Genomic DNA, 14,220 nt, shown 5'->3' on the forward strand with positions numbered 1-14,220 from the left:
TAAAATGAAGTAGTGTATTGAAGAGTTCAGTAAATCCTACCTTAACTTGGTATTCGCAGAGGGTCCTGGGTAATAGGAGGAATAAGGAAAATAATTTTCGAGATTTTTCTTTCTTCACTTAATTGGGTACTTCACTCACTATAATTTTATTGTAATTTACGATGACAAGACCCAGAAAATAAAAAATGTAGTCTTGCTCTGAAGAAGAATAATTGGTTTTAAAAGAAGACTTAGATGAATATCCCCGTTTTCGATCACAAAAACGGTAGTGAAAGACCCTGAGCGGAAAAGTCTTCTCATCTAAAAAAAATTAGTTCTTATTTATTCGATGTGTAAAAAGTTTTGAAGTTTTTGTAGTCTCTGGAAATGGTTCACTTCAAGAAGGAAACTTCTTGTAAACAACAAGAGCAAGAGATCTAGTTACAAAAATATATGCATACAGAAATTGTAGCATTCCAAAAAATAGAAAGCAACCGCAGGTATTTCCGTTACAGCCGTAAAGTAAGGGTGTGCTTGCAGATAAACTTCTATGTAATTCTGATACGTAGAAACAAATAACTCTCATTCGGGATTAAGTGATAGAGCGGTAATTTTAGAGATATGCTTGCCAGTTTCCAATAACTAACATGGAGGAGAGTTTATTTTACTGGTTTCATGGGAGATTCGAAGGAGTTTCTTCGAGGAACCACTCGAAGACTTAAATTTCATTGCCAGTGGGCTCTAGGGAAGTAATTGAATTCTAACAATGAACGCCCAAAATGAAAGCTATTGGAGAAGTGCCAGTGTTCCAGAAGCTCCTCAAGTAAGGATTCCGTGGGATTCTACGTGATTAAGAGGTCAAATCACAGTGGAGCTATTCAGATGTTAAAGGAAGCGGGAGCTCATTCGGAAATTACTTGAAATATTGTAGACGGAGAGATTGCTAGCGTAACTGTTTTCAAAAAATGAAAAGGAAAAATTAGGTTGTTCGAGAAAGGGAAGCAACCAACTGCACCAATTGAAGCTCTATTATTGACGAAGAACATAATTCTAGAATAAAGCGAGGATTAAGAGGGGATGGATAGGGGATGATGTTGATGGGGATGATTCGAGGGTGAAGGAGAGATGGATTAGGTTGGAAAATCTTGAGATTTGTCCATATAATACCAGCAACCCATAGACACTATGCGAACGGTATATCACTTGAGTTTGTAACTAACGAGGTAACCATGGATTACAATATTACTCAATAAAAATGGGAAGCAACTTCTGCGAAAGGATTCCCTCTTAGAAAGAGTGGCAATAAAAAGGAAATATGTGAAAGTGGCCGGAAAGGGATTAAAGCAGGCGGCAAGGAATAGCGCAGTGCGATTTGGAGTCATCGAACACACAGCTTACAGCTGTCCCGATCGAGAAATGTCTCGCCTCCGGGCGCTCGGCGCCTCAACGACCGACTCCCTCGTCGTTCTCTTCTATCGATCACACGGCTAAGGGTGGTGGCGCAGTACTTGATGCGCTCGGTGCTCCCTTATTGGAAACTGCGATTCGCTCGCGGAATTGCATAATTTTATGCGCTTTATTGCTGTCTGCTTGCTCGCTGTGGATTGGAAAGCGAGCGAGATTTTTAAAGAGAAGACATCCATGCACGCTCGAGTCGTGCAGAATACACTGTTCAGTTCCGTTGTACGGTTGTATGTGTTCGCAGAAAAAAGATTAATTTCTAATGGTTTCCTGAAATAAACGCTTTTACGGATGCATATTTCTAGATTATTCGTTTTCTCGACTTGGTTGGCATGGATCTTCAACATCATTTTCGTGGTGCCAGAACCTGGCGAAAGATCACTTTAATTATAAATTAATTATGAAATCAGAACGAAGGCGCGTTTCCTTTTGGAATGTCAATTCCTTCAATTAACTACATAGCTACATTAGTAAACTGAAGTAGTACATAGTTAATCATTGAAGAGATCTTTGATTGCTAGATAATATGGATAATAATGATCCGCAATAATAAGTAGGATGACAACACATTTCGCAGAAACTCATCTCTTCTTAGAAAGGGAAATTCGGTTCCCAGGTTTTAAAATGTGAGCACTACATCTTTGAAATGGCGAGCATCTACCATTAGATGCAGTAGAGGCACTAATTTGGAGCGAATCGTTTTTTTTCGTTGGGATGTGCCCTTTTCAGAAGTTTTACGATGCCCAATGGGAACTACCGTTTGGTGGTTCCCTCCAGTTCTTATAACTTTTACTAACATAACGACAAGGAGAACAACAAAAGCTCTTGAAGGTAAGCCTCATTCATTTTCAAAGAAGTTTTCGTGAATAGAAACAGTTTATTTCGCGCAGGCTTAATATTGCGGTGCCTTTTCCCGTTTAGTAGGAATTTTATTTTGATCAAGGTAATGCGTGATTTCAGATGAAATTCAACTTATTTTGCGTTAGAGCCGGATCAAAGGACCATGTAAGGAGAACACTGAGGGTTTTAAGTCATGCGGACAGTTCCCAAACTGCCTTCATTATTCCGTATTCATGGTTAAGTTTATTAAGTTTACTATGGGCAGACCACAGTGCTGAGGTAGTTAAAAGAGCGGTGGAAAGGATGAAAGAAATCGGAACTCTACACTGAGGGCGGTGAGGGCTATTTCGGATAACAGAATACGAATAAATAACAATAAATAACTCCAGAATTGATTTTCTTAATAGGAATGATTAGATGTCTTAGTGTGCTAAGAAAAAAAAAAGAAAATAAAAAATTTTCACCACTTCCACCGTTTCCAAGTAGTTAACTGCGTGAAATCTGTCGTAACACTCCAAATATTTGCAAAATCGCTGTCTATGAAAAGTAGCTGTAGTTCTAGCGAGCGAATTTTTAAAGAGTGACTTACCGGTAGATCAGCACAGATTAAATGTATTTATTTCTTGCAAATACACAAGGTAGATTAACTTTCCTCTCAATCCGTTGAAATAGATCGTCAACATAAGAGGATACTAGAGGGCAAGAAAATACATTCTCTATCTTTTTACAGGAAAACAATAAGTGCAGCGAAATTAGTTTAAAAAATGGCAACGGTAGTCGCGTGTAGCTTCATGTATGGGGATGCAATTAGTGTCTCGAGGAGAAGAAAGTTTCATTCTTAGTTGATTGCAACAGTAGATCAAAAACAGTTGGTATGGCCGGCCACTGATTACTGGCCACCACTTTTATGCACTGAAAACATTTTATTGCTCTCGAATTCGAATCACAAGTAAATTTGCGTCCTACAGTGTACTCCTTTAGTTTTGCAGGAGGGAATTGTCTGGTTTAGCTCTGTTGAAGCTCAAGGGAGGGATGAGGTAAGGTTTTCTAACTTCTCTCTTTCTTCCTTTCTTTCTTCTTTCTAAGGTAGTTGGAAATATACTTCTGCTCGGAATGTGTGTGATGCTGTGTTGTCGTGAGAGGACGAAGCACGTTTATAGAATCTTCTCTGATTTCTATCCTGAATGGCCTTTCCTTTCTGAAGAATTTTGCGTTTCACATGAAATTTACAAACGTTGAAACGTGGATATTAAGGAAGAAGGAAATGCTGCGCTATTTTGCGGTAATTTTAGATATACAACACAGAAACACTCACGCATTTTGAGTAAAATTTAAACTTAAAAGCAGTTTTTGTGAAACAAATGTTTCGGTTAGCCACGAGAAACAGGCAGTTTTGGCTGATTCCGTTCTTTTTTCTTTTTTTTTCTGTTCACTGATTTAATTTATATGCAGAGTGGATGCATTATTCTTCCACAGCGGCGTGTGAAAGAATTTCAGAAGTAGTGCCGGACGGCTTGAATATCTCAAAAAGTAAGTTTTCTATTACAGTAACTACGAGGTTTCTGGATGGAACCTTCATTAGACTGACGTTTCAGCTTTCTCGCCGTCTCCACGGTTAGTGAAAGTTGATAGGAACAATTCTACGTCTATTCCGTCCACACTACTCTGGGTCAGTGCTTTGATAGTCGTTCAGTGTAGCGAAAACGTAACCCACATACATTGAAACTAGTACCAGTGAATGAAAAAAACTGTGGTTGTGGTGAAAAAATTGACAGAATCAGCTTTGCCTTCTCTAAATACCATTGTGGTCAACATCCCACCTGTTTTACTACTGCTTATTTTTCCAATTTTCGGGACCGGGAGATCAGTACGCGTAATTCAGCTCAGCAAAGGTAACATCAACTATGAATACGATGAAAACCACCGCTCTGCCACACTTTTATTTGGTAAAACCGCGATGATTACCAAGTCTTATCAAAAGATACTCCATCCTCACCCATTAAGATTTCTTTCATTAGTAGGTATCCCGAAGGCGGTCCTCTCACTTCTGCTGCTGTGAAAAAATGGCAAGACATTACCGAAACCTTACTAGGCTTGACTTGTTCCTTGCACTGGCAAAAGAAAAGAATTTTCCGCTGCACTGTGAGCGATCATGTTTGTGGTATATTCTAGCTGCAAACTGTCCTAAATACATTTTTCAGACACTACGTTAGATTGTGCTATGAGATGTTATGGTGCGGTTGTCGTATGGCTACATTTTGTCATGTATCTTATATTCAGGGTTGGTTTTCATTTTTTTTTCTGGGAAATGCTTCTTGGCAAGTAAATTGTATGTGAGGGCAGCATAACATGAAACTGAGGATGTTGAGACCTCCATAGCAAAAGATAGTAAATAATAATCTATAAGGATAAGACGTTAATCACTCCGCTTGAGATGCGCCCCCGCGTCCACTTCAATTCAGAACTGTGTGAGGTTTCGAACGTGTAACCGGTGTACACAATGACTTGCGAGGGCTACCCGATGTTTCAAACGTGTTTTCACCCTCGAGACAAGTCTGGTAACAATTTATCGATTTCGGAAGGATGAAAGGCTTGGTGAGGACTAGGGCGGATTCGAAGCCCCTGTCGATCGTGCAGGCAGCGGAACCTCTAACCGACAGCGGTACGCCCGCCCCAGGAAAGGATGAGAACGTTAATCACTAGTGCACGAGCACGCTAATCCCCTCTGTTTGTCCCAACAAAGGCGTTCTGAACGGCCTCGTCGATCGCATTTTCCTACGAGGCACCTGACAACGTATCACGTATGCGAATCACTGGACTATTGACGCTTTCCTTCCTGGTCACTGGCAGACGCATCGCGTACATCTGCTCCCGACGTGACATCACTAGGTGCATCATAGTAAAATTCGAAAGAAAAGGCTGTTCTCCATGCTCTTTTCTAGGATTCTTGGAGGAATTGAGCCTGATCCTAACCCCTATCCCTAACCTCATCATGTCGTGGAGGGATCCCAACATCGCCAGTTTCGTGCTGTTTCTAACAGGTCGCAAAAAAGGAGTTATGTTCAGTATATATATCGCGAGGTGGATTCTTTCCCTACCGCAGACGATGACAATTCTGAATCTGAGGTCAGCTAAATGTACTGCCGAAGAGTTAAGCTTGAATTCCGGATGAGTCTGCTCCTAATGCCTTACAGATTGGGCCGCTCACTCCGGCAAAAGGTTCTGGAAGCGATACACCAGTGGCATCAGCAACACCAAAGGTGAAAGCTCCATAAATTTCATCACTAGGGGCTCTTCTATTTTGTAACGAAATGCAGAGTGGAACAAAAAAGTCGAAAAAGAGCAGCAGGAAGATGGGGAAATCTAAGAAGTCGAAGAAAGCCAAGAAAGATGCGCTGGTAGAGTCGGTGGGTTGAAGTGTGAAACCGAAGGTTATTTTGCATCGAAAGTTAAGAAAGCATGTACATGTATATTTGAGCTAGGGCTATTAAACCGACGTTTGTACTCAAGTATATTATAACTTTAGGTGCGCAACGTTATCCAGGAGATTCTTCCTCTTTAAACAGCAGATTTCATGCTTAATAAGAGCAGATTATTAAGAGCACTTTGAATTCTCGCTATACAATTTGATTTTTTTCTCTCAAAAACGTTTTTTTCGTCCTTTTTTTGAAAGAAGTTCAAGCATTGATGAAATATTTAGTAGTTCTCTTCTTAATCGAGATCGGTACTTCACTTGGAGAGTACTAAAGACATCATCCCACGAATCTGAGGTGGTACGGATTTCAGGTGGAGTATTCGTATACAGGATCGTAGATTATGGAGAGGTCCATTCCGTCCATCTCTTGCTAACTGGCTTAAAAAACGGCCCGGAAGATGCGGCGTGTGCACGCGGCTGTCGCGCTCGAAGCCGTATCTTCCGGGCCATTTTTTACGGCAATTAGGAAGAAATGGACGGAATCACCCTCTTCTCCATAATATACTATCCCTCATACGAATACTCCATCTGAAATCTGCACCGCCTCAGATTCATGGGGTGATGCCTTTAAGTGAAGGTCTACGTCAGATCACGTTATCGCAACATAAGTACGAAAAGTAAAGTAAGTACGTAAGTAAGAAACGGTGTTAGTAATCGAGGTAAACGTGCGCGAAAATAGAAATGAGGAGAAATACATAGGGATGAAACGCAACACATACAGTTATCACGGTTATGAAGCAACCAATTTATTTGCTGAGAAGACGCCCCTCCAATCATTGCCCTTTACCCCCACAATAATAGCGCTGATTCCAATTTTTGTGCCGTTGCGCCAACTGTCTCAACGCCATCTGGTGTCAGCGCCAGTTCGTCGTCTCACTCCACTTTATCGCTTTATATCGTCGGCGCTCCAATTCGACTACGTGGGATCCGTCTCTCAGCTCCCTGGAAGTTCGTTCCACACACGCGCATACACGCATGCATGTGGCAGCCTAAGCCCGTTATTATATAGCATGGTATCACTCCTACGCTGCTGTAACATCGAAGCTACAACAACTGAAGAAGTCAAGCAATCAAGCAGTGGATGACTGAAACATGATCTTTACCTAACATTTACATTGAACCTCACCTTAAAATTATGTTGGCATTTTCAGAGTCCTGTCGACTCCCCAGATGTTGAGAACACGCAGTCGTTTGAACAAAAAACTCCACTTTTAGTCCTAAAAGAGATTGAAGAAGAACGTCAAGAGCTTATGGTTTGTCTGCTGTTTGCAAATGCACAAAAATCATCTCTTACTTCCCATGCGTTTAAGAAAAAGTTCCTTGCGGAAAGTACAAATGGATCTGCTCTGGACAAATCGTTGACTGTTAAGGTAGATTTACATCTTGCCACACTTTTTTATTTTGGTTACTTCACTGTTTGAGGATCTCCCCCTCTGGATTCTTTTGACTGATCGTGTCAAAGGCGATGAAGCTGAAAACGAGAAGAGACTTCTTATGGTAAGCACGGAAATGGATAGAGTCGGACAAAACGATCTGAGGCTCGATACCAGGCATAAGCGGCAGCGCTCGAAGCGACGCGGTTGGGATCGATGTGGGACCGTCGCTAGCTGCAGCGATGAATGGAGCTGGAACCACTCCATCACTCCAATCGCGTCATCGAACGCAGCAGCAGCCAGCTCCTGTCGTTTTGATCCGACTGTAACAGCAAGGCGTGGTTTCATCGTTCGGTTCAGGCAGAATGGTTGCTCAGACGTGGCGGCATGGATTCACTGCCTAGAGGTCTTCCAATCGTACCACAGTACAGGGAAGTATGTGGATTTTGCAACCTTTACATTACTTTACTAACTTCAGTATTTGTAGGGGGTTCAACATTCTAAAGGTGAACAAATAGACAGGATTGCACTGATGGTAAGGCGGCTTTCTAGTTCTTCCGTTTTTGGTAATCGACTCACAAACTTTGGCATCAAGGAGAAGTTCCTTGATAAACTCGGCGCAGTAGAAAGCAGGTCAGCGGAAACTCCCGGATCGGCAGAAAAAGGCTCTGCAGAACGTCTTGGATCTGGAGAAAAAGGCTTTGAAGATGGTTACAAAGTATGCTGATCTCTAACGCACTTTAATTTTACAAAAAAAAAAGATATTTTAAGGAGGAAAAACCCACTCGGAGAGTTTTAGAAGCAAAACACGAAGGAATAGGTGGCGTGGAAGATATGGTGAGTAGTGGAGAATCAGAAATAAACTTAGGGTTCAATCGTGACCTTGAAGCGTGCTTTACATAACTCAAAATCTTTTCTAGGAGAAGCCACTTGTAGAACCGGTGAACAAGTCTCTGTCAAAAGAAGAAATTGTTCCCAACATGAATCGGGTAACACGCCATTTACTTTTTATGCTTTAAACATTTGAAGAAAACAAACCACAGGGAAATTTTGTTCCCAATGTAGAAGTTATGTCCCGAAGGTAATGAGATTCGATAGAAATCTGAACAATCTTGTTGAACATTTTTGCAAGCACTCTTAACAGTAGGGCCCTTGAGCATTGAAACACCGTTTACAGCGGGTTTGCCCTGTTCGAAGCATTTTTAAGGTCCTCCTCTGAAATCTCTTTCAGGGCTAGTGGCTATTCACAGTGGCTTGAATCTCGGTAGCGTACTCACGACGGTGACTTCTGAGAACCCTTTTGATCTTTGGAAACAAAAAGAAGTCTGTCGGAGGCAGATCACGGCTGTAGGGAGGCTGGTGGAGCGTTCTTTCTTTGTCAGGAAATTCCTCACCAACAGCGTCGTGTGAGCATTGTCCTGACGAAGCCGCCAGCGATCAACTTTGTTCGGACGGACTCGGATGACCAGCCGCTTTTCACCAACCGCTCAAGCACTACTTTGTAGAAAATAGCGACCGTCGTTCCAGCGTTTACAAACTCCTTGGAACAATTCCCTTTGATGAAAAAAGACAGTGAGCTTGGTTTTGATTTTCTGACTTGTGCCATCGGAAACTTGAGCACGAGGCAGAGCATCATCTACATAAGTCTGTGGCAAATTTGCCGAGTTTGACCCAAAATTTGATGGCGTACCGTTGCTTTAACCTTTCTTGCATTTTAAATCACTCTCCTGACGCTCTCACTGCTCGGATGCTGCTGATGCAGGTCCAAGTTTATTCGCAATTCTGCCCACCACCACTTCCACCCGCTTAGCGTGCGCTTCGATTCGTTAAATATCTACTAGAGAAAGTCAATCTCGTCACATTGGAGACATACACTGTATACTTTCTTTGGCTTTTCTCTTTGTTGACCAAAAACAAACAAAGTTCGCTTTGCATTCCTTTCGGACGCATATTATTTTTGAGGATGATCTCAGAAAATAGGGCTACGCGAGAAATCGTCCACATCTATTTTATCACGAGTAGAATTTTTTCTCATTAAACTTCGGCGTTTAGACCAATATCAAATGCGCCCAGTTTTCAGGATATAGTCTATTTTGAAATTAGTTCGCTTCAAAACTTCAAGGTAATATGCAGCTGGGAGGTGAGAAATGACAGAAGTGAGATTTCGGATGTGTTCGAACGTGGTCCAGTCGGTCGCCTGTGTTGATTTTTAGATCTTCGTGACCTCAGTCTTACTCCCTGTCTTACTTCTTTGTTCAAAAAAAAAAAACAAAAAAAAACGTAGCACCGATTTGATAGGATATATGCATGTACTGATAACATTTTAATTCTTGCGATGACCACTTCCTTTTCCTTCTGCATTTTACAAGTCGGACATGGCAAACGTTGTATTTCTTGCTTGTATTTCGTTGTAATCTCCATGTCTTCGAATCAGCCTTCTAGTTATGCTGTATGAGACGTACAAGAGGCGTGAAATACAGTGTAGTTGTGAATGGTCGGATTGGCGACGTCGATCAGCAACGATGACGACGACTTCACTCTCGGTGCTGAAGTGCATGCTACCAGCGGCCGCACATCCGACGTCGTCGAAGTCGAAAATATCTTCTTTTACGTAGACAGTCGTTAAATGGAGTCTCATGCAGACTCTGAAGATGTCAAGTAGAAAAGTTCACTACACAGTCCGATCTTCCTGAGTAGCATCCGAGTATCGACCGCAAAATAATCGAGTCGAAACTCACGAGATTAACTGCTTCAGCAGACGACTGGTCGGCTCAGTCGCAACGCCTTGTGTTCATCACTGCAATTACTCTTAACGAAAAGAAAAAAGTAAAAACGAGGAAGCACAGCAGTCGGAGATCACATTATTATTATTTTGAAGTACAGCTTCTGAGAGTTGTAAAGCAAATTGGAATTTTTGCTCTTGACTCATTCATATGTCGTCGTACTGCTCTCAACAGTTCGCTCTGTTGATTAATCTTTATTGTACTTTACTCAAATTGGAAGAGTGTAAAAATTTGTAAAAGTATAAAAAGCAGACTGGTTATTTTCGGAGCAATGATGCATTTGTGCGAACTAATTTTGATCTTTTCTTTAACTAATTTGGATCTTTTCTTTTGCATTTTTTAATTTTTTTCAACTCTACTTACTACGATTACAATCAGCTCTTCAATTAATTCTTTAATTCTCCTTTCAATTTTGCCAACTTTGATCGCGTACTCGGAAGCAACCTCTTTGAAGTACACCATTATACTATCACTTCGGAGAAGCTGTTTTTTCTTGTATTAACTTTCTTTTCACTTTGAAGATTAACTATAATCTTAGTTAACAGTACTGAGATAAGTCCAATGATTTTTACTAATTTTTGTTTTTAAATCTGTTGATAAACAGAAGAATTGGGCTATCGTCGCATCGTTTATTGCAGTCGCAGCGATAGCCTTCACAAAAGCAAAAGAAGTATCAGTTCTTTTTTTTTAAGAAGTACTGCTTTTACTCTGAGCGAATTTTGATTACTCGAGGTGAAAATAAAACCTTGTGATTATTGCAGGATGTCGTCACGAAAGCTCCGGGCAGCTCGGAATATGGTGATGGTTCTCGAGAGACAATTGTTCGAAAAAAATGAGTGCAAAAGACCGTATTTAAGCCTAGTTAATTGTACTATATCATTTGAAATTTTTATCGGTGAAGAAAATAACGATTTTTAGCAAGTGCCAATGAAATTCTCATTATTAGGAAATTTTTCCAGGAATAAATATTAATATTAGATCAAGTTTGATAATAGTATTGAAAAAACTATCACTAAAGGCAGTTTAGCTGAAAAGTGTCCCGAGTATTTTTCCTGTTGATTGCTTCTGTGAAGGTTTGAGAAATTCTGAACTGGTCCACAGTTTCCTGTCAATGTGCTTAGACTTTGAATTTTGTTTTTTGTTTAAAAGGGGACTTGGAAAGGGGGACCAAACAAATTTGGAACACGCTGTCCCAATTTCAATGGCTATTCATAAGTTTGAATGACTGTGTAAAGGTGAGTTATAACCTACAAACAGGGAGTATTTAAATACCCTAAAATCCCATAGATAAGAGCGGTCCATAGATAAGAGCGGTTTGTGCTAGAAAATGAAAATTGACGTTTGTATACGTTTTTTTGGCGTTGTGTGCTCATGATTATCGCAATAATAGCCTGCACTCTCCTTTATTTTACTGTTTTTTACTTTTCTATCCTGTATCCCTGCTATGAAACGTCGTAAATCGTATCGCAGCTTTCAGCTGGACGCCGTCATTATCGTGATTTGCATGGAACCTTGGCGCGGCTAGTCATTTTGAAGTCACTGAAGAATGATAAGAAAGTGGGTTGTTGATCGACAAAATCTTCAGAGATGCCGCAACGAAGAGAGCCCGACGATACAAAAACAAGCGTTGAAGAAGTTGAAGATGCCATCTACAACTGGGTTGCCAAAAACGAGAAGAAAATAGAGCTGTCACGGTGAAAGAAATAAGGACCAAAGCAAAGGAGTTGAGAAGGCATGGTCACCAAAATTTTAAAGCATCTGCGCATTGGTGCTCCTGTTTATGGCGACAAAGCTCTCTGTACGAGAAGAACAGTGTCGGTCACCATTCCGTCTGCCATCTACAAAATGCTCGGATTTTGAAGTTCGTTGCGCTGAAGCCTTAAACTTCCCCTTTCAATTTGGGAAATATTGATGAGTCGTTCCTTTGATATCATCTATGAACGGATAGTTAATGTGAAGGGACGAGAGAATATTAAAATTGATTCTACCGGCCATGAGAAATCTAATTTTATTGTGAAAACAAATGGAAAAGGTTGGATGAATCAAGAATTGATGAAAGAATGGATCGTGAAGTATGGGATAAAAGAAAATCACATTCCGCCCTGTCGTTTTGCTGATATTTGATTCTGCTCGTTGCCGTACTGTGAGTGAACAATTTTGTGTATAGAAATTGCCGTATACCGGAGGATTGACTAAAATATTGTACCCTTAGACGTCGGCATACAACCGTTTAAGACCACTTGAAAGCTGGCTGGGAAAAATGGATGAGAGATGAAGCTAAGCAACTTACACAAAAGTGGAATAAGGGGGTGGGGTTTTTTTAGTTAGCGTTTCATCCTTTCTCTGTGTTTTCACATAGCTTTGAAAGCATTGTGTGATTTGGAAATCTCAAAACGATTTTGCCATGATGAATATAACGATGATGACGAAGTAGAATTGGAAGTTTGTGTTTGTTTGGTTGTTGGGTCCTTGTTGTTTAATATACAATAGAATTTTAAAATATTTTTTCAAATTTTTTTACCGGTAAATTAAACCGCTCTTTTTGGAATTTTACTGATCGAATGGGCTCTTGTTTATCCGGTAATTCCGGATTTCTGATTCCGGCGAAATTCCGTTAAAATCTTTTTTTATGAATCGTTTATTAGTGGGCGGGGTTTAGGTTGGGGGCGGTTTTAACTCTTCCCGTTTTTATTTATCCATCCATCGTTAGGGGTGACTGCATCATTTTTCTTCCAATTCATTTTTCACCGGTAAATTAAACCGCTCTTATCTATGGGATTTTAGGGTATTTTGAATAGTCAGTCACTCCTGCAGATATCGACATTCAAAAAAGCAATACTGTATTTGATCAAATATTTATTATGTGTAATAAGCAATCGGTATTCACCATTTTCGTTTGAAGATGATCTATTCGGATCAGCAACCTCGTTCGAATAGAAGTTACTATCTCGAAAATCTCAAATCATCTATAATAGCTGCAGGTAGGATGAGCGAATTTAATTTCCGTACATGGACAGTCCATACTCGAATGCCATCTCGGATGTACTCTGAGCAAAGCTTTTGCTCCTTCGGTATTTCCCAATCGCAGTCATTCAATTTCAAATGGGAGTATGAATGTGCTCTTTTCTTTTTCCAGACTTTCCGGACACTTACAGCCCGAATCCGCTTCATCCTGATAATGCTCCTTTATCCTGTCCTTTAACCTGAATGATCCCTCTATTGTCCACACTGCATGATGTCAAAGATTGAGCACAACGCATCACATAATTACGCGTCCACGATCGAGCGATCGACAATCAACGGGGTCTCCTTGGCGTGCAAACCAATGAATATGCTGCTGAGGGGTCCGTGCAAGGAGCCGCGTTCTAACGTACCTCGTAGGGAAAACATCATTCCCACGATGTTATTCAGGAGGATTAGAGGGAACTGAGTGCTGTGACACTCATACTCGTAATCTACACCACAAACTCTATGCTTCCTCACAGGTTTCACGACTACGTCTGCTTCGTGACATGCTGATTTTAATCTTCTCGGATAACACTGCAGAGAATATTGTTTGTCAGATTTGGACGTTGCTACACAACAGATTTGAGAGCGATTTCCGTATAGTTGTCTTATATTTGCTGTGATTGACTGAGACCGTGACTGCATAAAAGCCCTACAAAAGTCTTTGAAAATGTACGTATCAGTTGAAGGAGTCCCAAGCATCTTTTTTAGGGAGCAAAGAAATACCATTACCTAATTATCGAAAGATGGCCTCCGACACCGCATTTTCCTACGAGGCACCTAGCTACATGTTACGTTTGCTGCCCAGGAAAAAGCGTCGCGTTTACGAGTGGATGAACGATCAGTGGGCTGCTTGCGCCGTCTCTAACGGTCATTAGCAGCCGCAGTGCGTATGCCTGCACTATCATACCTAACACGTTGTTAGGCGCCTCGTAGAGGAATTCGATCGACAGGGCCATTTTCAGTGCAGTTACAGGGAAATGAACGTGGTCGCACCCATAATTATGATCTATCTTTTCGTGAAGATGTCCCAACATTGTCATATTCTTGGTACACTGCTTTTAGAGACGAATCTGTTTACATCGAAAATTTGACATGAAATCTTTCTATTCGAGCATACTCACACAAATATAAATGACTGAAAAATTTAGCATGAATATTTCAAGTTTCTTATTTATCCAGAATACATTAACACGTACCAATCACCTTCACTCTTTGAACGATCAAATAACTACAACATATTGTTTCCGAAAGCAATCACAACGTCACAAACATAACTTAGCAAAAAATTTCTCTCCACTGA

At 40.8% G+C, this 14,220-nt stretch overlaps 1 protein-coding gene across 1 annotated transcript; it reads left to right on the forward strand.

Moving 5' to 3' along the window:
- Positions 1 to 4,343: 4,343 nt before the first annotated feature.
- Positions 4,344 to 10,747, forward strand: RB195_001320 (uncharacterized protein; the record flags this gene model as incomplete). The annotated part of the gene is made up of 14 exons (XM_064198050.1): positions 4,344 to 4,422; positions 4,482 to 4,561; positions 5,347 to 5,406; positions 5,475 to 5,540; positions 5,598 to 5,687; positions 6,907 to 7,008; positions 7,066 to 7,125; positions 7,178 to 7,252; positions 7,489 to 7,563; positions 7,616 to 7,663; positions 7,724 to 7,846; positions 7,900 to 7,965; positions 8,049 to 8,117; positions 10,673 to 10,747. 14 exons carry the CDS (start codon positions 4,344 to 4,346, stop codon positions 10,745 to 10,747), a joined length of 1,068 nt encoding a protein of 355 aa, XP_064053931.1.
- Between the last annotated feature and the right edge of the window lie 3,473 nt (positions 10,748 to 14,220).

This window comes from Necator americanus, chromosome IV (assembly GCF_031761385.1).
Source record: "Necator americanus strain Aroian chromosome IV, whole genome shotgun sequence".
Classification (NCBI taxonomy): domain Eukaryota; kingdom Metazoa; phylum Nematoda; class Chromadorea; order Rhabditida; family Ancylostomatidae; genus Necator; species Necator americanus.